The sequence below is a fragment of the Mytilus trossulus genome, chromosome 5 (assembly GCF_036588685.1).
Source record: "Mytilus trossulus isolate FHL-02 chromosome 5, PNRI_Mtr1.1.1.hap1, whole genome shotgun sequence".
NCBI classification, from domain to species: domain Eukaryota; kingdom Metazoa; phylum Mollusca; class Bivalvia; order Mytilida; family Mytilidae; genus Mytilus; species Mytilus trossulus.
This window is the reverse complement of record NC_086377.1, coordinates 53,196,045-53,223,966: the sequence shown is the minus strand read 5'-3', so window position 1 is coordinate 53,223,966 and position 27,922 is coordinate 53,196,045. Positions and strand designations below refer to the sequence as shown.

General features: G+C 33.8%; 1 protein-coding gene and 1 long non-coding RNA gene across 2 annotated transcripts; one reads left to right on the top strand and one right to left on the bottom strand.

The window, feature by feature from the left end:
- LOC134718071 (uncharacterized) lies at window positions 1-2,774 on the bottom strand. The gene is made up of 2 exons (XM_063580562.1): window positions 2,734-2,774; window positions 1-1,498 (listed from the first exon to the last, which is right to left on the bottom strand). Exons 1-2 carry the CDS (start codon window positions 2,772-2,774, stop codon window positions 1-3), a joined length of 1,539 nt encoding a protein of 512 aa, XP_063436632.1.
- Window positions 2,775-24,909: 22,135 nt separating this feature from the next.
- LOC134719720 (uncharacterized) lies at window positions 24,910-27,680 on the top strand. Its single transcript, XR_010107678.1, has 2 exons — window positions 24,910-25,281; window positions 26,879-27,680. It is a non-coding gene; the product is annotated as an uncharacterized LOC134719720 (long non-coding RNA).
- Window positions 27,681-27,922: the final 242 nt, after the last annotated feature.

Sequence of the window (27,922 nt, the reverse complement as noted above, 5' to 3'; positions counted from 1 at the left end):
TTATTTAAGAAGTGGAGGCAACAAATTTGTAAATGCGGCACAAATGAAAATCATTTGCTCTGATAAATGAGCCTCAGATATTGGTAAACGAGAGTTTAGTATATTATAGTTTTTTATTTGCTCCATTTTCATTTCCACAACTATTCTTGCAGAAGCAATGCTATTGGTTTTAAAAAATTCCAGGTGTGACATCTGCTTCTTCGTTGAGACTCTTGGTGGCATATTTAGTCCCACATCAGCTGGAAGCAGGTCTTCTACGGTGAAGCCCTTATCAGCCATAATTACATCCCCTTTGCTTAGTTTTGGCAAAAATTCATCATGTTGCACAATGTGACGATCTGACACATTTCCTCCCCACAGTCTAGAAATGAAAGTTACCATGCCACTTGGTGTTACACCAATCAGTACCTTGAAGGTGTTAGAGTGCTTGTATTCAGACCATGTCATCCATTGAGCCTTTAATGATGAAGGTTTTTCAATGTAAAATTCAGTGCAATCTACCACAATTCTTGTATCTGGATGCCCAGTGAAAAGTTTTGGCAAGTTACAAACTATTTGTTCTCGTGTTGGCCAGGTTACTAATGATTTGCAATTATCAAATAGAAAGTTAATCCAAGTGTTCATTATACGAGAAACAGTGGATTCAGACACTCTAAAAATATCAGCTAAATGTTCCTGCAGAAGTCCTAGTCGCAATCGCATCATAACCATAAAGAATTCATCAATTGGTCTTAAAAAGCGCTTTCTTCCTGGTTTTAAATTTCCTTCTTGTTGGTAGGATTTTTCACCCATGGATCGGGATTCTCCTTCCCAATAATTCAGCTTATCTGCTCCATGTTTAAGTAGTACTGAAAAGAACATCCAAAAAACACTAAAATTAACAAATCCAGTGTAAAATCTCACTTTGGCATTATCATGTTTCACATTTTCAATTGTTATTTGTGGCAAGTCTGTCTGAATGCCTACACTCACAGAATGGATCTTGATATCTGTCTCAATATTGTCTGTTGTTGTACATGTACTTGCATTGGTTGTAAATGTAGTAATTTTAGTTTGTGTACAGCTTGTCCTGAATGAACACGTATTTACTTTGTCAATGTCAGAGGCAATATTAAGATCCTTCATGATACTAATGTTTGGTATTTTTATATTTTCATTTTCGTCTAACTCCGCTGTGTCAGTATTTGTATTTTCTGAATGGACTTCTTTTCTAAAAAGTGGACGACGTGTAGTCACCTTCTTCATTGGCTTAGAAGGAAAGATAGTTGGAATTGATTCATGTGTAAATGGTCCATCAAAATGAGCACTACAAACTCTTGTACTGTCATTAACAATTAAGTTTGCCCTCACATTTTTAAGTCTCTGAATCCACAGTTTTTTAATATGGGCTTTTTTTTCTGACATGGGAATACGGTGAAGTATAAATTTTGTTCCATCTGGTCCTATCTTGTCAGATGTATGACTGCATCCTGGGACACAACAATATTTCTTTCCAGTGCTGAAAAATATAAAAATAAACATGATAAAAAAGGTCATTTTATTATTTATTTCTAAGCAATCAATGTAATATAATTGGATATGTTGTCATACAGTTAGAATTTTAAAATAATTTTTATCATTGTATTAATATAACTTACTTTCTTTTTTTGGAGGGGGGGGGGGGGGGGGTCAAATGTGTTCAGATAGGTACACAATAGATTGAAAGTTCTGTCATTTTAGCAGAAAAGTTGGCATCCCAATTTATAGCACTTGACTAAAGTGCAGTATTACTGCCAGTTACTGACTAACACAATAAAATTAACGGTACCAATTTTTCTTGCACCAGATGCGCATTTCGACAATACATGTCTCTTCAGTGATGCTCGTGGCCAAAATATTTGCAATCCAAAGTATATATAAAAGATGAAGAGCTATAATTCAAAAGATCCAAAAAGTATAGCCAAATCCGTGAAAGGAATCAGAGCTTTGCATGAGGGAGATACATTCCTTGATTTATAATAATTTCTACGTACGGTTACGCTTAAGGTTCATCATAACAAATGGACAAATATGGCCGTATTTTTACCTCAAAAACTACTCTGAGTACAGACTTACCTGTGCTGTTTGAAAACTTTTAATGCCTAGCATCCACTAGATATATAAAAGTTAAATGCATTTTGTGTTTAAGAAAGATAAAATCTTTCTTGTTTTTTGCTGGGCATTTTTTTTCCTTTCTTCAGAAGGTGCAAAAATAAACAAACACCTGCATTACTTTGATACTGTCCACTCACTGACTCAGATAAACTCTTTAACTCACCTATAGTTCTGAAGATACCTGGTGTCTATGTCAATTAAGGACAATGAAAACAATACAAACCGGTTTTTTACCTGAGGGAGCATCTCATAGTTGTTCCACAACTTAGTCAATTTTCACACCTTTTGCACGAAGGAAAAAAAATGCCCATCAAAATCCAAAAGAGATTTTATCTTTCTGAAACACAAAATGGATTTAACTTTTTTATATCTAGTGGATGCTAGGCATTAAAACTTTTCCAACTTTACAGGTAAGTCTGCACTCAGAGTAATTTTGGGCATGTAAATACAGCCATATTTGTCCGTTTGTTATGATGAACCTTAAAAAGTTTAAAAAAAAACATGTCATTTTGCATTTGGGCTTCTAGTTGCCTTTGGCACTCATATCACATATCAAATATAAATCTTAAAGTAAGATAACGCTATTCATGTCTGCCTTACCTTTTTTTCTTCGTGAACATAGTAGAGGATGCTGCGTTCATCTTAGCTGCTGATGATGTTGAACGCCCCGGAAGTTATACCGGAATACTAATTTCGGAACGTATACGGAATTACCCCCGGATTTGCTATTGCGGAACAGAGCCATTTCAGCATAGTGTTGCTGAATTAAAAGAGGATTTGTTTTATTTTTATTGTGTTCACGGAGATCAAATATCATTTTTGGTTTGGGAAGTTCCCATGGAGGACATTTGCAAGTTTGAACTTGAGCAACAGATTTTAAATCAAAAGAAGCTAAATGTGGTTTTAAACGTATACCTAACGGAGGAATTTTATTTTCATGTTTTGCAAAAATATCTTCATAAATCGGATTAAAAACACAGCTGTAGGCAGGATTATCTGAATGCGCTTTTAGTTTGACAGCATATTGAAGTCCAAGCTTCAAACGTCTGTCAGTGAGTGAGTGCTCATCAGCCTCTACATACAGACTCTCAACTGGTGAGGTTTTAAATGCGCCAAGACAGAGACGCAAACCTTGGTGATGCACAGCATCGAGAATCTGTATGTAGGACTTCCTTGCAGAGCCATACACTATAGAGCCATAATCTAGTTTAGATCTAACAAGAGATCTATACAAATTGAGTAAAATGTTGCGATCAGCACCCCAGTCAGTGCTGACGACAACTTTTAAAATATCTAAAGCTTTTAAACATCTCGCTTTTAACATTTTGATATGGGGTAGAAAGGTTAACTTTTTATCGAAAAGTAAACCAAGAAATTTGGTTTCATCTACAATTTTAATTAGGTTGCCGTACAAAGTTAGTTCTGGATCAAGATGCAATTTTCTTTTGTTACAAAAATGCATCCCGACCGTTTTTGAAGTGGAAAATTTAAAACCATTTTCCGAGGCCCATTTTTCAATTCTTCCAAGACATAATTGTAATTGTCTTTCAATGTTATTCATATTTTTGCCTCTTTAACAAATTAAAAAATCATCAACGTACAATGAACCTTCAATATTACTTTTTAAAACTTCAACAAGGCTGTTGATTTTAAGACTAAATAATGTAACAGATAAAATACTGCCCTGAGGCAATAAAATTAAAAGATTTTTATTCAGTTTTGAATGTTTTAAAAATCATAGAAATGAAACATGTTTGTACATGTGAAAGGTAATGCACTTACATTTCTACATTTTTAAGTATCCACATCTGATTCACGCCACCTCTAGAATAGGCAGTTTCACAATAACTTTGAAGCCCGTCTTTGATTGCTGATAAAATAGATGTTAATAATTTAGAAAGGGGTTTCGTTGAGCACTTGGAAGACCCAGCAATATACCGTTGTTTGTAAGGACACTTGTGTAGTTTAGGTATCCAATACAGTGATGGAAGAACCAGTTCTTCATCTTTGGTTGAAATACCAAAAGGAAAAAAGAACAGACCTATGATTATCCAGGATTTCCTCTTTGGTAAGTGTCGTGAGGGTATATGTTGGGTTTCCAAGTGAATTGTCTATACCTAATTCGTTTATCAAGCAATTAATGTAATGACTTTTACAGACAAAAACGATGTTATTTGGGGCTTTGTCTGCGGGGACAACAACATATTTATCATGGAGGTCAGATAGGTGTTTAGCAACATTTGGATCTTTGGAGATTGAAGCAGCATGGGCATTGATGGACCCATTCAGTTTCTTAATTCTAATTTGTATTGACGACCTCACTGCCTTAATCCATTCGGATAGAGTGTCTAAGTCTTCCTTCTCGCGCTTAGTCCATTGCCTGGCATAATCCTCAACTGAATCCATCAACATTTTAAAGTTGTATTTCCAATTAATTGATGGATTTAGGGCTCACGATATTTCGGACCTTTCGATAACACGTTTCGTAGAGAAGTGTTATTAACAATGTTAATGTCACCGGTAATAACGTGGCCAGCAGGATTATATGTGAATTGGGAACTAGCACAAGTGCAATCAGGAGGTTTAGACTTGAAGTCGTCAATATTGAGATCCTGTTTAAAAAAAACGCGTTTGTAATTGAAAATTTTAGTGTCAATAGGTTTGGTATAGGTATAAAAAATAATTGGTACAGACTGGTCTTTGAAATAAGGAGATATTTTCGATTGGACTAATTTATGATGAAGGATATTGCCTAGGTTGACGCCATCGAGACCTTCGTTGGCAAAGGAAAGATTTAGAAATGATCTTTTCTCTGTTTCATCTTTTCCAATGCGAACTGGCTTGAAAAGTCTGCGACTTTCAAGTTTGTATTGGTTTGAATGAGGGTTTGTAACAGTGGATTCCAAACATAAATTGAACAGAGAATGAAGTTTTGAAAGGGGTGATGAATAAAGTTTCGTGCACATGTGATGAATACCTAACGGCTTTTGTATGAATGACAGCAAGTCATTAATAGAGACATCATGCAAAGAAGGTGGTGTATAATGACGATGCCCATGACTGTGTCTACGTCGAGGAGTTCAGTTGAAAATATTCATCAAATTCACCGAGTTACACGAAGGACAAGATAGAATACCTATACCATAAATTTTGTCATTGCAGCCATACGGTGTTGCAGTTCCCAATTGTCTAATCCAGTAGTCTTTTTTTTGGTCTACGGAAAGTTGTTGAAAGATTAGGATTGTTAAAGCTTGTAATTGTTGCCGTACTGCTTTCCTTATTTTTTGGAAGGTCTTGGTGTTGTGATTCTTTTTTCATAATACAGGGTTAGCCCTTCGTACTCGCCTACAGTTATCCCAGCCGCTTATTCTCTCTACTGATGTAAAATTTGTTGATATCAACTCCTTCTATTGAGAGGAAATTTATCGGGAGTTATTATATTTCGGTCCAGTTAACATTCGATTTTGCTGGTAGCGATTTAATTGATTAAAAATCTACATAGTATGCAGTGGCTAGATGTTCCATAAGTTTTGGAATCATATATTAGAAAAGAGAAAAACGCGGAAAATGAACCTCGTAGTTGTTATTATAGCGAAAGGTATCCAAGTGATGTAATTGTTGTTTCAATGTAGTTATTCATTCCAAAGGAGGCCGTAATGGCCAAAACGTATAATATAATGTGTGTACCTCTTCTTGTTTCAATGATCTTTCAACCCTGTTTGAGTAGATATCACATGCTCCTCCTACTGTGTTCTTAAAATGTGATTTCACTGTGTTCTCCAATAATATATTATAAAATTCAGAAGAATGTGATACAGGTAACATTTAACAAGCATTTTATTACCGTTAATTAATTTTATTGAAAACTAATGAGATAATGTCACTCTATAAAATATCCTTAAACTAGCATTTAAAATTATGGTTATACACTATGTGTTACCCACATGTTTAGTTGAACCTGTGTCTCACAAGGGAGGCACGTGTGTTTATATCATCACGGAAACATTGAAAACCTCTGGTTGCTCATGGTCATTCTCGTTATTGTCATCTTCCAGTAGTTCATTCAGCTGTGGAATAGACTTGTAAATTTTTTGAAGTATGAAGCATGCTAAAACAATGTTGGTACACTTTTTGGGGTGAAATGTAGGCATCCTGTGGTTTTGTGTAAGCACCTGGAATGATGAATTAAATCATTTAATTAAAAATTATAAAGCATATTTTGTGAAGAAAAATATGATGGTCACTTTCAATTTACATGTTTAACAGGTTAGTCACAACAGTTTTGATTTTACCCATATTTTCTGTTTGTGTAATAAAACTTACATTTTTTTATGTAACACAAATCTTTACATCTGATGTTTTGCCTAATATATCGCAAATTTGTAAGTCATTTTAACTACTTTGAAGTCATTCTGTATAATACATGTTTTTATAATTGAATAATGTACTTGACAATCAAAATAAAAAAAACTGTATTAATACAATATTTGTGACAGTTTTATTCCTTTGCTTTCCTCTATGTGTTTTACTGTGCAAATACTGATTAAGTGTGATGTTAAAATATCCTATATATCCTTAAGTTTCTGGTTTGAGAGTACTGCAACTTTAGAAATTAGTGTATGCATTTATAATTGTGATCTAATTTTGGACAAAAATTATGATCTAATTTTGAACTTAAATTAGATCACAATTTGCAGTATTTGAGAACATTTCTGTTTAGTTCATATAAGAATGTAATAAAATCATTGCAATAATTTCTCAAATTACAGTTGTACCACTATAGTTCGTCAATTATTGACTCATTTAAGTATAATCCAAATAAGTTCCAAAACTGGTGGATTTACATGGGAGGTATATTGTGATATCCGTTAATATGTATATCACTGAGTCTGCGCTAAGTATATATATATTAAGAATAGAATTTTATCACGGTGTTGTTTACAAAGCAAGAGAAGCAGGTCATATTAGGTTAACTGGTATCATTTTTGACTGGGTTATGGTTTTGTATACTTATATAAAGAAATAAGTCATCATATCTTTTTATTAATTGTACAAGTAGTACCATAGGCTGTGTATTTGAACAATTTGTATACCTGAACCCGGATTTCAGAAGTCCAAAGGATCTCTCAATTTCATTCTTGGTACTTTTATGACATCTGTTGTATTTTTCTTCTCCATTTGATGATGGATGTAAGAAGGGTGATAACAGCCATGGTTTAAGGGGATACCCTGAATCAACCAAAAGCCCGCCATCTACCTGCTTGTTTTCGAATTTATCACTTAAAGAGCAATTCTGCAATATGAAGCTGTCGTGTGTGTTTCCAGGCCATTTTATAACTACATTGGTAAATCTGAAATAAGAAGGCATATTTGTACTTAAAAACAAGCTAATCGAAGTCTTGATATGTGCAAACTAATTTTATTGGATAATAAAGTATGTTTTTTTTACAAAGCTAAAGAAGCACGTCATATTAGAATAAATGGCTTAACACTTCAATTAAAATGTTCTATGTATCTGTCATATTTTCTTCAAACCCCAAAACTGCAATTTAGCCATTGTCATCATTATTCTCGTCAAATTGCTACCTTATCCATGTTTGTTTGACGAAATGTGAATGGTATAACAATTATAATTAATCTTATTGTGCTACTGGTTGAATTGTCAATATCTGAACTTTATGTTGAAAAATGATACAATTCTAACTAGTGACATGGAAGTTCTAGACAGTCGGAATGACACAAATCAGCGAATCAAAGAATTCGATTTGATTTATAACTCATAAAGGACAATGCTGTCACAGTGATTAAAAAATACTCCTTTACATGCCCTTCTGTTTTCCAAATAAAATTAATAATACCAATAATTGATAAGTTCCAGGTCGACGGGTTCAAACAGAATTGTTGAAAACTGTGCATCTTATAATCGGCATGACTTTATCAGATGACAATACCAATACTAAAATAAGGCTTGTGCATATTCTTAAATTCAGCGATTTACCCGCGATACCACGGGTGTGTTCTAGTATTTCTGAAGATTTGTATTAGTATTTACCTTTAAGGGACTTCCGACTATCACTATAAAGATACTGCATGCAAATTGCACCTTGGTTAATATGGGTTCTGGAATCTTTTCATGTGTGCAGTAGTAAGACGAATGAACTCAAATTCGTCTTCTCCTTTCTTTTCCACATTCCTTCATGAAGCTTGATGTTCTCAGTGCTCAATAGTCGAGAACCTTTCTTCCTCAGGACCGGTTTCATTGTGGCGTCATATTCTCGGACTCTTCCTTTTATCAATTTTTGTATTTGCCGGATAAAATTTCCCGGTTCCAGTCTATTTCGGTCTTGCAAAACGTTTTCTAAATTGTTCGTAACCTTTTTTTTATGGTGGCATTATAATCTCTGGACATTCCTTTTACTGCCAACAGGTTAACACCACTCAACATTAGGAATATTGGAATATGACGGTAGACTACAGTTATTGCGGATGGACTGCAATATACATTTTTTTCTGTCTAGTTCCTCATTTATTTCAACTTGAAAAAGGCTGGTGAATGGTTACGAAGATCTAATAGTTTCCGCAGTCAAAAGCTGCTTTCAATCGTTACTGTCTTCCATATTGAGTTGCTCGATGTCATTTAGATAGTTGTCCGTTTCTTTATGAATATCACGGTCTTTTGTTAATTGGCGTAACATAGTGAGAGATCGAGTTACTATTCTATAGAGTATGGTGAAGCAAGTACTGTTTTTTTTACTCTGTTAATATCCAACACTAATTTCAGTGTTGTGGAATTTTGAAAGATCAACATCTGAACAAACAGTTGCAAGTGTATCCCTAAATCACTTGATAATATGACTGCAACAAAAATGTATAATGCAAATGTCGTTTCTTTCTATTTGTGAGTCGTCTTTTTCAGTAATTGATATGTCATCTTGATATATTTTATAGATAATAACGAATCACAATAAACGAAAAACGTGTCATCCTGATGGACGTGTGACAAAAACTGAGTCATCCTCAGAACGCTGCTAGCAAAATCTGTGCCATACCTCGTAAAATATCGTCCTCTTTCGGGTGATTTACTGAAGAGCAATGAAAGAACTGGACAAACGTTTTTTCCCATATTTTCATTGAAAGATGTGTTACTTAATACAGATTTGAATATTTGGAGAAATTTGTACTCGCTTCTATTATGTTACTGAGGCTGATATAAGGCAATGTGAGGCTAGCATCCTACAGTTTTGCAAAGACTTTGAAGCTGAGTATTGCCAGGAAAGAGTTACCCCAAACATGCATTTGCACTTTCATTTGAGCGATTGTTTAAACGATTATGGTCCTGTGTATTCCTCTTGGCTTTTTAGCTTAGAAAGATATGATGGTCACCCTTGATCACTGCCGAAATACAGTCGATCGATTGAATTGCAGAGGATGAGACGTTTTACTCGGGATTCATTTGTAAATTCTGTACAACTACCAGCAAAATACGAAAGTACTTTATTTAAGCACTTTCAAAAGATGGAGATGGATACTCTTGGAGCAGTAGCAGCCATAGCTGATGAAGAGATCAGACATATTTTTATAGCAAAGCAAAGTGCCCCTATTTGTCACCAGGATGGTCCCGCATTGGTGCATATTAATACTCAAAGGAATCACGACACTGTCTAAACGCATGACGAAAACTGTATTATGTCTCGTACCTACAGAGTCATGTATTCAGATATGTCGGATGATGTAATCAAATGCACAGTTGTTAGTTTAGGCAATGAAATATATGGATCATGGGATTCCAGACACAAGCGTTCCTCCTTTATAATGGCATATTGGCATACTAAAGACGGGGAAATAATTACAGAGACCGATTAATGAGTGATTTAGATGCTGTACTTGGCTCTATACAGCACATAAAAAAAATTACCTGATATAGATAGAGATGCGATGATGTTGACTATTACTTCTCACTTGGCTTTATGCGAGGCCATACAATTTGCAGAGATAACCCACATTAAGATGGATGTTTCCATAAAAAAAGAAATAGAAGTGTTGAGTATATGTGTTAGTAGATTTTGTTTTAAAGTTCTGGAGTTACCAAACAGTCAACTGAAATGAAGTTTCTTCAAATGAGAGTTTTCAATGCAGTCTTTGCTAAACAATTAAAGGTACACTGAATAGATGTTATTCAAATAAATGATGACTTAACTCTCTATTTATATAAAGAAAATTTGCAAAATGATAATCGTAGGTAAATATATATGAAAAGGCTAGAATTTTCAAGACATTCCGAATAATTTGTTTGTGTTTCAGTCAACTATGTACAAAGATTTCAAGAACGCAATAATGGAATGGAGACGTAAATACACCAAGTAAGGATAGAGTTAGGATGTCGACTTCCAGACTGCAGCCCATTGAAGAGTTTTTAGCTGTGATGATGAGACTTCGCCTTGGATTGTATGCAAGGGATGTAGCTGATAGTTATTCCACTTATTTAACAACCTGTCTTAAACTAATTCATGTTGAACTCGAAGTTATAAATGTTTATGATATGGTTATATGTATAAATTAACGGTTCACAAAAATTTTATTTTTTTGAAATTCTAAGGTTTTTCTACCTCATGCATAGATTACCTGACCTGGATTTGGCTACACTAGTAGGATTTTTTGTCCTAAATGCTCAGCTTCGTACTTTATTTAGTCTTTTTAACTTTTTTGGATTCAAGCTTCACTGATGAGTCATTGTAGACGAAAAGCGTGTCTGGCGTATATACAAAATGTAGTCCTGGTATCTATGATGAGTGTATTTGCATCTGGTATGTAAGGAGTTATACCTTTTCTGACTTTTAATTTTTGGTAGGCAAGACTGTTGAATGTTTTTCATGCAGTCGCATTGTTCATATTAATAATAAAAACCTTGCTATTATTTCCCAATGTGTTATAATATGAAAACTTTTACTTGACAGATTCCAGAACAGAATGTGACGAGTTCAATGTAACAACTGCAGAGGTGTCCGATGATATAGTGAAGACGAATCTGAAATTGGTTAAAGAAAAAGACATATGATGAATTTGTAACAGAAACATGACTTATAAAAACAATTGCCCCAAAGGGTGACTGGGGAAACGAATTATAGTCACTCGGTCTTCTCAAAACTGGCAGTATAACGCTTGCCGAAGTGGGACGACCGATTGCTTGTGCGGGATGTAACAAGTTCGCAGTCATGTCCTGTCAGAATGTAGACGTTAAATTCTATGCCTTGTGTAAAGAGAAAAATTTCAGAACTATTTAATATGAAATCACATCGGAATATAATGCAAGACACTAAGTGACCCCATTTAAAACAATCCGCACTTGGATTTATTGTACAAGTCCTCATTCATACGTCAGTTTTCTATTGATTACTAAAAATAATACCAATGTCAAGATAATAAGTTAATTAGAGCGGAATATTTTTTTGTTCCTTACATTATCAATATATGACACCTTCACTGTAATTTCGGATGCAGAGTTAGATTTATTAATTTCGCCAATGGTAGTTGAAACCCATTCATAGGATAAAGATCTGCCCAGGCTCGTTTAAGAAGTCTTGATCATGTATTCTAAGAGGGCAAAGTACGTGAAGCTCTTATAAGATGCGATCCTACAGATGCAGCATTGAGATGGTATCACACAATACATAGGAGAAAATACTGTGTAGCATGGGTCGAATTCCCTTCGGCATACTGAATGAAATTATACACTTATCAGGTTTCTTAATATTAGAACAGAAAATTTATTATGGTGGAAATCGTTATTCTAACTTACCCGACTTTAAAAATACTAGAAAATTCAGCTGTATGCAAGCTTTTTTGGGGAAATGTAACGAAGACTTCAGTTTAATACGATATTATTTATGTAGAAGTGACGCGTGCCTTGATAACGCAAACAATTCAGCCTTGATTTAATGTTCTGCAAGTTATTAGTTAAAATAAGGAAAAATCTGAGAGGATTAATATTCAACAGCATAGTGAATTGCTCAAAGGCAAAAACAAAAATTTGAAGTTCATTAGACCACATTCATTCTGTGTCAGAAACCTAACTTATATTGTACATTTTTATGTACACTGTATATTTTTTTATTTCTGACTATTTCATAGCAGAGTTTTGGCCTCATTTTTATGCATTGTACATTCACATCATTTGAACACTGTTGAGTAGTTGTCTCATTGGCAGTCGTACTACCTCCACATCTCCTTATTTTTATATTTACATAATTTGAACTCTGGTGGATAGAAGTTGTCCATTGGCATTTGACAATCCTTCCACATCTCCTTATTTTTACATATTTCATAGTATGTTTATATTTTCAGTGGTATCACACACATCACCATCATGAAATTTTTGATGCATAGCTGTATCAAATTTTCCCTTAAAAAAAGTACTATCTGGCATCTGGTATCTGACTGTTACAGTGTTTTCCCTTTAGTTTTGTATCCACTAATATAAAAAAAAAGTTACCATTTGATATTTGTTGGCTCCAGTTAGTAGTGTATTTTCAACTGATGAGTCCTGTAAACACTATGGGTCCCTAACCACGAAACACATCGAATAATGCACATTGCACAGTTTTCATATCAATGAAATGATTTTTTTTCATTAAAATTCAAAAAAAATAAATGCAAGAAATATATTAAAAGACCTGTTAAATATTATTGGATGTGTCTTGAAGAATGTTTAATATTTCTTAAATCGAAAACAAAATACACTTTCTCGTAAGTAAATAAAGTAATACTTATTAAGATATTTTATAAATAGCACTTAATGTAACACGGTTACACAGGTTCATAAAATAGTAACACAACAACAGGAGTTGACAAAGGAAAAAAACAAAAGAAAATATCATGTCATCTTTTGCGATAGGAAAAAAAGGAAATATCATGTCATCTTTTGACTAGAAATCAATTATCGAATTTCAACATCTTATCTTGAAACATTTTAGTTTGTCTCATTAAACACCTCTTTATCTGAGGTATTATACTCACAACAAACTTTAATAATAAAATTAACGGTACCAATTTCCTTGCAGAAGATTCGTATTTCGACAATACAAGACTCTTCAGTGATGCTCGTGGCCAAAATGTTTGAAATACAAAGCTTATATAAATGATGTAGAGCTAAATAAGTTCATATTTAAGATTGGTACTATGCCGTAACTAAACTTTATGAGTAGAGTTCATTTTTTGAACTCATGAAACAAAACCAAAACCCTGTAAAAAATAAAAACAATATTTGTAAACAATTCGTCAACATGAGTGCATTTACAGTTCAATACAGAAATGTGCCATATCAAAAGGTCACTGGACTCACTTCCAATATCTTTCCATATTTTTGGTCATGAAGATAAGCATGTAATCATTTGATGCATTCACCCAAGAACGTTTTTAGACAGTTCAGCTGCCTTATGCGAGCACCCTGGTTTTGTGAGGTACCTAATAAATGCTGAAATACGTGCCATTGTTATCATCTAGCTGGCTACTATATTATTTACAACTTATTGGAGAGGTTTTTTTTTCATACTTTGGCAAAGAAGCTGCTGAAAAGAAAACCAATAAATTTAGAAATGAAGTTTCAACAACCCACAAGGTGACAATGAGATCGTCAGAATGCTATCGCTGCGGATTTTTTTTTTTTTAGAAAAAACATGAATTTTATAAACTTTTTTTTCAGGTCATTGAAAGTGATTGCTGATATTGAACCTCCAATAAAGGTGGAAGGATCAACAGAGATGATGGTTTCGGTTGTCAAGAAGGTTGTGTTCAGACGTTTACATCATGTATGGATATGCATATGCATTTTTTTGATTGGGGATCACAACGATCTTCAGCAAATGTCAACCTGAGACAAGATTATGTTAAGATTGTACGATGTTTTTATAAACTTGTCTGTATATTAAATTTAAATAGAATTGATGGTTTTATCTCACAAGATATATCCAAAGACCAACAACGCCTTAAAAAAAAGATGCACGTGAGATTTTCAGACAAAGTTAAGTTGTATTTGAAGTCAATAATTGATGATGGTTAAAAGAGTGGAAACAAGTTGAATGCTGGCACTGAAGCAAGAAATATGAGAGTTGAACTAGAGAATGGAACCAACAAGTTTTGTAACAGTCAATACTTGTATTCTTGTCAATTGACATCCTAATTTGCTTGTTTAGCTGCACAGAAAAAACATGCCCTCAAAGTCTTCCGCAGTAGCTCTTTTTGACAGATATGAAGAAATGTCAAGTTTTAATCTACCATTGATTTGCTTATTAGTACTGTGTAATTTGTGTTCTCAGACGTGTCATTTATACTGTACGCAGATCTACTACAGTTTTTTTTAAATTACACATTGTTTTACTTACAAAATTATAAAGCTAAATTCAGTTTGAAATAGAATAAGTTGACATCAAATTTTGTCATTGTAAACCATATTCTAGTTATACTGCAATCCGTTTATTAGAGCAATTAAAATGCATTCTTTTTGGCAGTTTTTTTTTAATCTTCGTTATAGTCAACTATTTATTATTACTGCATGTATAGGTAAATAACATATTTTTGTAAGCATTACAATCAGACGAAGACTTGGAAAATGTTAATAGAAAATGGACCTAACATTCCCGCAAAGACGAAAACAAATACTTGAAGACAAAATTAGTGTCAGGGATTTGGTTGAGCTTTTACCCATGGCTTGCATCCAGACATGAGGTACGATTTTTTTTTAATTTAAAAGACGATTGTGAAATTGTGAAAAACCATTGACTATTTAACGCAAACATAACGAAGATAGAATTTAAAAATTACAAATAAAGATGTAGGATCATCTTGGCACTGAATTTGATTTCATGTAAAATTCGTATGATTATGCTTCTACCATTTGTCATCACAGAGGCCATCCGGGATGATGGCCGGGGAAATTTTGACAGCCACTGGAAAATCAGGGTAAATTGCAAAGGGACAGAAATTACAATAGGCCATCTACGTACCCCTCCAAGAGTTGTTGCAAGGGTTCTTTACGTTCAAAGAGCGTGGCACTCTCTTTACACGAGACTCCCCAAGGGTGACTGGGGTATAGAAATATGGTCACTTGGTCTTCTCCCGACCGGCAGTAAAACGCTTGCCGAAGTGGGGCGTCCGTTTGGCTGTGCGGGATGTATCAAGTTCGCAGTCACGTCCGGTCAGAAGGGGGACGTTTAATCCGATGCCTCGTGTAAAGAGATTGCCACCCTCTTTGCACGTTAAGAATCCTCGCAACAACTCTTTTGAGGGGTCCGTAGGTGGCCTGTTGCAAGGCAAAATTTCTCTTCCTATCCAGTATACCCTCATTTTCGAGTAGCAGTCCAAATTTCCCCGACCATCATCCCAGATGGCCTCTATCGTATCAACCTACCTATTGTATTTACTGTGAACTTGTTCTCGTCCTGAATATGCATGAAATATTTGCCACTGGAAGTTGAGCAACCAACAATCAATCAATCAATCTTTACACGAGGCATCGGATTCAACGTCCCCATTCTGTCCGGACGTGACTGCGGACTTGATTCATCCCGCACAGCCAAGCGAACGCCCCTACTTCTGCAAGCATTTCACTGCCGGTCGGGAGAAGACCAAGTGACCATTTTACGTTTCCCGAGTCACCCTTGGGCGCTTATTTATGTTTAAAAAATCTTAATTCAACTATGGATAATTGACCAAATATATAATTTATGTGTTTCAACATTGATGGCAGCTTTTGAAAGAATTCAAGCGACTAGAGCCAAATACAGCTATAAGTATAAATAAATAATTTATATAACAAACCGTTGTCTTTCAAAACTGCTTCTTGGTGATGATATAAGGGCCTCGAATTTTCTTGCCACTGGCATTTATAACGACAGTAATCAATTAGCAATTATTCAAGATAAAAACCTGTTTTACAAAAAATAGAAACAGTGTTTTATCTAGTTAAACTATTAATTGAAGTGCTGCGGTAGATACCTCCTTCTTAATTATCAGCCAATTGTATGGGACCACTTTGAAGAAGCATTTAAATTTAACCAAAGTGGTGGATTTCGTATCCATAGACACCTGAAAAAAACATAGAAACATTACAGGTGCAAGAAAAATGAGAAATAAATATTCAGATGATGTTCTCAACAGGAATATAATTTATTTGATCAAATCCTATCAAGCAACATTCGAAACTTAATTTAGTTCTACAGTTGAACTGCTTAAAAATACTTCATAACTGGTTGAAATTTTCCATGACACATCCTATTTTAGATCTGAACAACATTTTTGATATGCTTAAATCGCTTCTACTTTTCTTTATAAAAAAGGAAAAACATGTCCAGAACAGCAAATTGCTCACTAGTAAGAAACATATAATAACAAAGGAAACACGTGATGATTAAACAGTTCTTGAGTGGATATGTTTCCCTTTGAAAGATGTGTTGAGGAAAAGGAAACATTATTTCACCTGCTTTTCTTAATTCTGACGTAAATTAAAACCACTTTTGTCAACAGAGAGGCATGTGTAATGGACAGAATAATAATCCAACAATTTGACATTTCTCTCAAATATAGTGACTTTATACTTATCTTCCTTCAATAAGTGGCTTATCATATGGTAAGGTTCACTTTCAGTCCAGTTCGCAAATGATTTTTGGCATGCTAAACGTGTGGCACCACAGACAACAATGGACGCCTATGAGGACTAAAAAATTAAAAAGCATAATGAAAAACATAACATAATTCAGGAATTAATGGATAAGTTTTAAAGTCAATAAACCATGCTGAACTAGATAATTTCCATGGAAATAAAATGGACCAATGATGACACAACTGCATACAACATATCATTAACCTACCACAAGAGGTTGACCATAAGCTGACCTGTTAATCAAATATTAAAACATGGTAGACAGATGCATGATACGCAAGACAAAAATCATGATTATAGCTTAACCAATTTTAAGAGTACTTTTACTTCACAAAACAAAATTTAGCCTATCAATTTAAGAACTGCATGTACAATTCTGAATCAAACTTAAGGTAGCGTCTTAGGGGACGACCATTTGATATTCTGGGGAGGGGGGGGGGGGGGGCAGGCCTTGATAATCACAAAAATAAATTGTTCTGTGGTAGTTTAAAAATAAATAACTCAGCAGGTATATAGTTTCTTGGGCCTTCAGCGGTTACAAAACCCTTCAAAAAAAATTTTGCCTCGCTCCACTCGGCAAAATATGTTTGACAATACTTTTCAAAGTAGCTAGGTAAAACCAAACTAAATCAACTTTAAAGTCATAAGAAACGAGTGACCGGTGAAAAATTATGTTCTTCCAATTCTTGAACCAATGCATACACACATCATAAACTTAGTCTTCTGTGCACCAATTTATCATTTTTTTCGTGTAAATTTCGTATAATCGTCAATTTTTTTTTTCAATCAGTCAGTGTTGTGAAAATATGGCAGGTAATTAAATTTCGTGTTTTGAAGCCGAAGTTTAACGATGGTCACCTGTTTGTCAAAATTCGACAAAAAATAAACAAAAAAGCATGATGTTTTAATTTTTGAATTGTTGTTTGGATGGAGAGTTGTCTCATTGGCACTCACACCACATCTTCCTATATCTATGGAAAGAGAGCACGTGTTTAACATGTGAATTCAGATAATAGTTTATTTTAAGGACATCCATGCGTATTGTGATCACCGGAGTTTTACGAGATGGGTTACACTGAGGTCACTTTGCATACGGAAAATATGTCGGGGGAAGCAAGCAATTAAAATAAAGTAAACTTCTATATATGAATAAATTTAAAAAAAATTCTTCAGAAAAAAGTATATGTACATAAGTTTTATAATGAAAACTATCCATTGAGTTATAAAAAACATATGTATTATTTTTTTTGATTTGAGGTTTCTTATGACTTTAATACTATGTATGTATACTATACATGTATATTGCTTGGGAATATAAATGATTCATTTCGTGAAGAAAATTAAAAAATCTAATTATACCAATTGTCTTTTAATTATGATATACTTATAACTATGTATTTGTGTTTCGTTTGTCCTGTATCGCTATGTGTTATCTTGAAATGTTTGTATATCATATTGTCCTCTAGTACACAAGTATTTGTCTGAGGTTATGAATGAAATCTTAAAATTTCTGCAGGGGATAATGATCTTTTCTGATTAATTGGTACATAATGACTTGACTTTACATGTATTATTCATAATTGGTATAGTCCCTAGTGTTGACAGTTGGTTACTTGCCATTAATTTGTATATCCCTTCCAAATTTAGTTCTCCATGTGTAATGCCTCAAATTAAAAGGGTGAAATTACACTGTAAGAAAAATTGGGTCCAGAATTCCTTAAAGGAAAGAAGTGATTTGGTCCAGCGGAAAAAGATTTAAAATTAGCACTTCGGAAGCTGTCAATAGATTTCAAGATGCCCTAAACATAAAATTGTCCATATTTTTAGTTAGAGACGATGAAATTTTCTACAATTTTGATATATTTTGTCCCAAAAGTAGTACAAAATACTGTAAAAGTTTCTTTGAGAAAGCGCAGGTTGGAATTTTTTTTTATTTTCATTTTTGTTCTAAAAGAAATGCACTACAAAATAATTGTGGTCTCGGACCAATTAACAAATATTTAAAAAAATTGCATGTTTTCGAATATCACAAATATAGTTGTGAAAATGAATAATCAGTCCCTTGCTTTAATGAAAATGAAAAATCTTGCTTCAATGGTGCAGAAAATTAATAATCTGTCCTCTCAGTTTACGAAAATAAATAACCGATCAAAAAAAATCCTCCTGCCCCCCCCCCCCCCCCCCCCCCAGAATATCAAATGGTCGTCCCCTTAAATTATATTAGCATAGATTACCTTAGCCGCATTTTGCACAACTTTTTGGAATTTTGGATCCTCAATGCTCTTCCAACTTTTTTACTTGTTTGGCTTTATAAATATTTTGATAGGAGCGTCACTGATGAGTCTTATGTAGACGAAACGCGCGTCAGGCGTACTAAGTTATAATCCTGGTACCTTTGATAACTATTTACACCATTGGGTCGATGCCACTGCTGGTTGACGTTTCGTCCCCGAGGGTATCACCAGCCCAGTAGTCAACACTTCGGTGTTGACATGAATATCAATAATGTGGTAATTTTTATAAATTTCCTGTCTACCAAACTTCGAAATTTTCGAAAAACTAAGGATTTTCTCATTCCAGGCATAAGATTACCTTAGCCGTATTTTGCACAACTTTTTTGAATTTTGGATCCTCAATGCTCTTCAACTTTTTACTTGTTTGGCTTTATAAATATGTTGATAGGAGCGTCACTGATGAGTCTTATGTAGACGAAACGCGCGTCTGGCGTACTAAATTATAATCCTGGTACCTTTGATAACTTCTTATATTCAGCTCAAAGTTTTTTCATATTCTTTTAAATTTCTTCATAGTTCATTGAAACTAATAATATTGGAATCTACTTTTACAGTGAGCTTGAAAATGTCTACACTTGAACTACTAGATAAAGTACTATGTGCTGACACTGAAGATGTAAAGTCTTTCAAGCGTTACAGGAAACTTGTTCAAGAACATTCCTTTGATCAATCATTTAGACAGAGCTATGAAAAAGCCAAGGCTTAGTTGGTTTTAAACTGCTTGGCCAATTGACAAAGAATCGGGACTCAACAGCAAAAACTACTGAAACAGATTGATTTACAATTAAGCAGATGGAATATAAGCCCCTAATAACATTACTGAACCCCTATATATACATGTATATACAGTTCAGAACTAAAATTGATACATATATATATATATATATATACATGACAATTGAAATTCTACTGAGTTTGCGTACTCAGTTTCTTTTTGGAATTTTGGACACTCAATGCTCTTCAACTTTGTACTTGTTTGGCTTTATAAATATTTTGATATGAGCGTCACTGATGAGTCTTATGTAGACGAAACTCGAGCCTGGCGTACTCAATTATAATCATGGTACCTTTCATAACCAACTACAGCCATACGGCTTTGAAATGCTGGTGGTCTAAGAAGACCACTATACAAGGATTTCAAGGAGCGGACCTTGATCAGAGTTGCAAAACAATCAGTGAATTCTGATATTAATGAAGTAATTGCGAAATAAACTGAATCCCAGCATGTGGATGAAGAACATAATTTATCAGTGGGGGCTGCAGCAGACAAAGAAAACCTTGGTCCAAGATGATTGATTGATTGTTGGTTGCTTAACGTCCAGTGGTCCAAGATGATGAGAATGGTGCAGATAGTGATCATGATGACCACTTTAGTCATAATGATGACTGGAAATGAGGGGAGGGTTTGATAAAAGAAGAAAGAAAATTTATTCATATTGCTTTATTAGCTTTTTTTCCTTCAACACTGAAGAAAATTTTAGTAAAATAATTGTGCTAAATATGGAAATATGCATCTTGGATCTGTGAACTAATTTTTTTTACTGGCCCAAAAACATTTTCGGGCCAGTCGTGCTACACTGTCTTGGGTATAGATTACCGTAGCTATATTTGGCACAACTTTTAGGAATTTTGGATTATAATTGCTCTCAAACTTTGTACTTGTTTTGAGTTCCAGCAATTGATCAATGTCGGATATAAGATTCCTAGAATTCCATTGTTCTCCGCCATAATAATATGGGTTGATGAGAATTGTAAGCAGATCAAATTTAATATTCAGCTCATATTTTGCAAAAAGCATACTGCACACTTTAATTATTTCACGAGTTAGATTGATTGATTGTTGGTTGCTTAGCGTCCAGTGGCAAATATTTCATGCATATTCAGGACGAGAACAATTTCACAAAAAATATATTAGGTAGGTCTGGTCATAATAGAGGCCATTCGGGATGATGGTCGGGGAAATTTGAACTGCCACAGGAAAATAAGGGTATATTGGATAGAACAGAAATTTTACCTTGCAACAGGCCACCTACGGACTCCAAAAAGAGTTGTTGCAAGGGTTCAATATTCCATGCTCTTATGTATTTGATATGACAATTTTTCAGGAGTAAAATGATAATCTCAAAGACAAAGGAAGTATGACGAAGTATTTCCTAATATTCTTATTGCTGTAGAATTTTATGCATTTTATTTTTATTTTATTAGATGCATTCTTATTTTTACAACTTTGATATTGTAAACTATATCAATTCAAAACATATGCACCATACTTGTTATTTTAACTATTTGTTGAGTGATAGTCATTAATAAAATCAACGGTACCAATTTTGTTGCACCAGATGCGCATTTCGACAAAACATGTCTCTTCAGTGATGCTCGTGGCCAAAATATTTGAAATCCAAATCTTATATAAAAGTTGAAGAGCTATAATCCAAAAGGTCCAAAAAGTATAGTCAAATTCGTGAAAGGAATCAGAGCTTTGCATGAGGGAGACACATTCCTTAATTTATAATAATTTATAATATTTTGTAACAGCAAATTTTAATAACACAAACAATCCGTATTTTCATGCCAGTACCGAAGTACTGGCTACTGGGCTGGTGATACCCTCGGGGACTAATAGTCCACCAGCAGAGGCATCGACCCAGTGGTAGTAATAACATCAACGGTACCAATTTTGTTGCACCAGATGCGCATTTCGACAAAACATGTCTTTTCAGTGATGCTCGTGGCCAAAATATTTGAAATCCAAATCTTATATAAAAGATGAAGAGCTATAATCCAAAAGGTCCAAAAAGTATAGTCAAATTCGTGAAAGGAATCAGAGCTTTGCGTGAGGGAGATACATTCCTTAATTTATAATAATTTATAATATTTTGTAACAGCAAATTTTAATAACACAAACAATCCATATTTTCATGCCAGTACCGAAGTACTGGCTACTGGGCTGGTGATACCCTCGGGGACTAATAGTCCACCAGCAGAGGCATCGACCCAGTGGTAGTAATAAAATCAACGGTACCAATTTTGTTGCACCAGATGCGCATTTAGACAAAGCATGTCTCTTCAGTGATGCTCGTGGCCAAAATATTTGAAATCCAAATCTTATATAAAAGATGAAGAGCTATAATCCAAAAGGTCCAAAAAGTATAGTCAAATTCGTGAAAGGAATCAGAGCTTTGCATGAGGGAGATACATTCCTTAATTTATAATAATTTATAATATTTTGTAACAGCAAATTTTAATACCACAAACAAATCCTTACTTTATGAAGATTTTTACAATATTTTGCCAAAAAATTACTTTCAGATGCATTCTTATGTATTTTTATACAACTTTGTTATTGTAAACTGGATCAATTCCAAACATATGCACCCTACTTGTTATTTGAACTATTTGTGGAGTGATTGGTATAAAATTATTCCAGAAATCCTCACCTTTATGAAGATTTTTACAGTATTTTGCCAACAGAAGACTTTAAAATGCATTCTTATGTATTTTTATAACTTTGATATTGTAAACTGTATCAATTCCAAACATATGCACCATACTTGTTATTTTAACTATTTGTGTAGTCTTTGTTTTTAAATAATCCCAGAAATCATCGTTTTTTTAAGATTTTTACAGTATATGCCAAAAAATTACTTTCAAATGTATTCTCACATGTTTTTACCACTTTGATATTGTAAACTGTATCAATTCAAAACAAATGCACCATAATTGTTGGGGGATGCAGAACCCAATGTCCATGATACCAGGGTGTCATCTTGGCATAATTAGGGGGGCTCAAAGATGGGTGGGGTCAAATTTTTGTTACATTTCCTAAATTTTCTGATGTATGTAGAGTAGATGGAATTATATATTCTCTTATGAATATTTAGAGACATATATATGTCTGCTTCAACTTGGCACTAATTTTATTTCAGTAGGGGGTCTACATGGCATAATTTTAGGGGGGTGAATTTTCATGGAATATTCTAGAACATCAATGTTAAATTTGTTCTAGAGACATTTCATGGTATATGATGGTATATAATTATGGAGTTAACAATTTGCAGCAGAAGTGACACTTTGGAATTTTCAAAATGGCCCCCGTAACCATAAAAACAGCAAAAATAAGAAAAACATCAAAATGCTTCAAATTTAATGAAACTTAAAACTAATGTTGACTTACTTGTGTAGAATTGATTTTTGAGTTTGGAATTTTCAAAATGGCCGCCGTTACCATGGAAACAGGAAAAATATGAAAAAATTCAAAATGCTTCAAATTTAATGAAACTTATAACAAATGTTGCCTAACTTTTGTAGACTTTACTTTTGAGTTTGGAATTTTCAAAATGGCCGACGTTACCATGGAAACAGCAAAAATGTCCCAAAAAAAATCTGCTTATTGATTGAAACTTTACACACACCTTATTTGGCATCAATGATACCGCAGAACAATGATGTGGGGTCCGTTTTGGTGACTTTTGTGTTAGCATCCTAACACAGGATTACTTGTTTTATTTTTCACTTGTTATTTTAACTATTTGTGCACCGATTGTTATTAAATAATCCCAGAAATCATCATTTTATGTATATTTTTAATGGTTTTTGCCCCAATAATGACATTTAATTGCAGTTTAATGTCAATTAAAACTTCTGATATAGTTCACTAGAAGCCCGATTTCAGTCTGAAACGGCCATTTTGGTCTGATCACATCTTGATTGACTGGATTTACCGCTAGAGAAATTCGTCCAGATATTTCAGATCGTTTAGTCGCCGTTCAGATCGATAGCCTCATCAGGTAAACCAGTTCGTTAAGGCGTATCAAGACGGAAAAGACTGAATCATCTAGCGGGTTGTTTAGACCCGTTAAGACCGTGTCAGACCAAAACAGACCATGGATACAAAGTTACGTCAAGATGTTGTCAGACCGTGTCCAGTCGTGTTCAGATTTTAATCATTTGGACACAAAACGAGTGAAACTTTCCCATTGTTTATCAGGGGTTGCTCCCCTTTTAAAAATAAAATAAAAGTTAGAAAGAAGACGGTTTATGTTAACTGAAAGTCTACCACGTCCCTTTAATCATGTTAATTAAATAAAAAAAATATTCAATTTGAATTCTTACTACATCCTATTTAACATGTTTTGTATATATTTTAAAAAATAGCTCAAAGTCATACTGCTGAACAAACCGCCGCGAAATGACTAAAAAATATTCAACAGATTGCCGAAATAACATTTATTTATTGAATGTAAGCACCTGAACCTTTATATTAAAGGTTTACAAGTGATTACAATACATGTTTTTTGCAATTACAGACTGTCGTGGGTGGTGAAAAATTTGTCATGTTGACGCAATAGATCATTTTTACACCCGTATTAAATAATTACGGATGTCGGCCGTGAACACACAGGCACTTGTCTCAGAAAATAAATTTCCTATATACCTTATTATGATAAGGTATATAGGAATTTTTTTTTTCTGAGACAAGTGCCAAAAAATTTCCTATATATAATAAGGTATATAGGAATTTTTTTTCTGAGACACGTGCCTGTGCGTGAACACTTGAAAACGCGTGATCTTAATAATTATGTTTAATTAAATTTAAGATGTAACATTTTTTAATATTGTAAATGAATGCATTCATTTAACTTTTAATGTTGGCTATATAAATTGCATTTGAGTGAGGCAGGGAAAAATATATATATATAACTAGAATCTATGTCTTTTCTCGTTTTCCGTTTACTGTCATGCCATTGTCCGTTCATTTTTGCCAGACTCATGCGTTTGACTTTCCATCTTTATTTTTCACTTATACTATAATTCGAGAGCCTTTTATAAAAAAAATATTACACACCAGAAGACTTTGTTAAAAGATAAAGTTTGAATATTATAGCAGAAAAAGGCCAGTGTACCTGAAGTACATTTGAAGACCAGGTTATATATATATTACATGAATACAGCATAATAAAGCTGGTTTAATTTGAATTACTATCCATTAGGGACATTTTCTGACGATAATTAATCAAATCTGACAAGTTTGATTAAAAACGGAAAATAAGCCCGTAAACGATTTAACGTTACCGTACCCTCTTTACTTGTCGTATGTCGGCATCTTCAAATGGCAAATTTATTTTACACAAATTCGTTGACATGCCATGATGGTAGATGGACACTACAGCACAATATAAGCTGAGCTGGAAATTACAATTGGTGAGTAGAAATGAATAATATTTTAAAACATGCCTATCAGACATGAGAATAATCATTGATCCGGCCAAGAGTTTGAAGGAAAGATGTTTACATTTGTTACATTTGTGCATACAGGTATGAATTGACTTTCTAATACACCACATTCTTGTACAGTAACTTGTTCAAAGGCAAAGTAAGAATTTATGCTTGTAAAAAAATTATTCCTGTGATTGGACCACCCCCCCCCCCTTTTTGGAAGATCAATGCATGATTTGAAAAAGGTACATATAAACTATGGTTTAAATCCTCCCTTTTAAAAAGGGCTGGATACACACCTGTTTATTGCCTAAACCATTGTGTGTATTCACAATGGTTTGGTTGGGGGGGGGGGGGGGGGAGGGGGCCTATTACCAGACCTAACCCCCTGATGGAGTAACCCTAGTCCAAATAATTATGAAGTCTGGCAAGACTATTTTTTTTTTCTGAGACGCCTTCCTAGGACGTTGTAGGAAGGCGTCCCAGAAAAAAATTTAAATAGCCTTGCCAAACGTCATAATTATTTGGACTAGAGTAACCCTACATATTCATATTTATTGTATGTTTAATAATGTATTGATAACTGTCACGTCCTAAAATTTGCATGAAATATCTGTCACTGGATTTTTTAGAACTTATAACCAACCAATCTTCACATGTATGTTACAACATGTACAATGATGATGCACCTATTTATATAGCCACTGGTGGGTGATGTACAATAATTATAATTTATCACATATTTGTTATGAATACCTTCAAGGCTTGGGTTTGCATATGCAATAACCTCTAAATTGCCGGGGGCAAAAAAAAGAGTATATTGATATTGTGCCCTGATTCCAAATGATGTGACAGCATTGCGTCCTTAACGACAATTTTTTACACTTTTGTGATAAGAAATTTAAGATAATTTTCCAGGCATGTTTCATTAAATTGCAGGCGCGGATCCAGAGGGGGGTTCCAGGGGTTGGAACCCTTTCTCTTTTTGAGGATCAATGCATTTGAATTGGGACATGTAATTGGAACCCCCCTTTGTCCTGGTTTTCAAAATGGCTGGACTCTCCCCTGAATTGTTATCAATGATTTGTTTTGCTCTAAATTTTGTAGCACTTAAATATAACATGTTATAATCTATGCATACCATTGCTTTGTCATGTATTTAGTAATATTCTACAAATTCTATTTTGAAATAAAAAAGTATTATTAAAAGAATTTGTTGAATTATTATTACTACAAATATCACAAATCAAATACATGTAGGTACTGTAAATTCAGAAATTATTGCTTGCAAATTATTGCGAATTTTTCATTTTAGACTTAAATGCGATTTTAATTTTTACGATTTTGTGAAAAATCCTGTTTAATTCATATAAAATATCACAAAATGTGCGTTTAAGTTATTGCGTTTACAACTCAGTCGCATTTTTCGCAATAATAAAAACCTCACATTAATTTCTGAATTGACAGTAGTAATATAAAATAGTATTAATGCTATTGACTTATTTAATTTTATACATGTTATAGAAGTCGCATGTAATACAAGTTATAAATACTTAATTCTTAATGTAAATTTTTTTTGTAGATAAGATATCACATTGGTTTGAGCATGATTCCCAGCAAGATTATAAAGGGGCATATAAATCATATATACATAGGAAATATATAGTGTCACTAAATTACTCTCATACAGTACCTCACCTCTGTAGCTGTAAATTGCGAAACGGTGGATTCATTCATAATTTTGAGTTACTTATTGCAATTGGAAATAACGTTGATAAAGCTAACAGCATTATGCCATGATGTTGATGGGATGTTCTGATTGGACAAAAGGGAAATTGTGAATTGAACAAATAGCAAACTTGAAATTCATAGGAAAAAAAGTAGGAAATTGGAATAATGAAAATTCATAGTTTCAGTGATTATCTTACAATCATCATGATCATTGTCAATACTACAAGTGCATCATCATGATCATATATATCTGAATTCACCTTGGATAATTATACATTTAAAATAAGAATTTGGATATAATAAGAATTTCTGTGCTGGCGTTGCTACTGTTGGCTTCATGTACCACTAGCTGGGAGTGTTAAACCTTTTTGACCTTTCGTGAGGGTCTGTCACGGTCCGTCACAATTGGTTAGTGTCATATATGCATGATTATGGAAGTTTCACCAACCTAGACAAGCTTTACAGCCCTGGCACGGTTGTTGGTTGCACTTAGAGTCAAATGACAGCTTGCTGTATACATTTGTAGTTCAAATAGTCTGAATGAATCTACATGTATGGTGACAATCTTCTAAATTACTGTTCATTCTGAAACTGGCATTTTATACTAGTACATGTAGTAGTCGAACATATTAAACAATACATGTACTTCAAAGTATCAATTTATTTTGTCTCGCCTTACATGAAAGTCATGAAAGTTGGTTGTATATATGCAAGAAATATGTATTACAGTCTTGGGGTGATGATGTAAGCTATTTTTAATAGAGCTTTACATTTAGAAAAGCTAAAAGAGCTGGTTCAGGGAATGAGTGTAAAATATACTGTTACATTTTATTACATGTAATTAGATACATTTTATTGTATATGAGTACCTTGCAAGGTCTACTTGTCTATCAGG

Coding starts and splice junctions, on each gene's coding strand:
- LOC134718071 (XM_063580562.1), bottom strand. CDS start 2,774: ATGAACGCAGCATCCTCTACTATGTTCACGAAGAAAAAAAG. Junction 1,499..2,733: donor ATGTTCACGAAGAAAAAAAG/GTAAGGCAGACA, acceptor TATATTTTTCAG/CACTGGAAAGAAATATTGTT.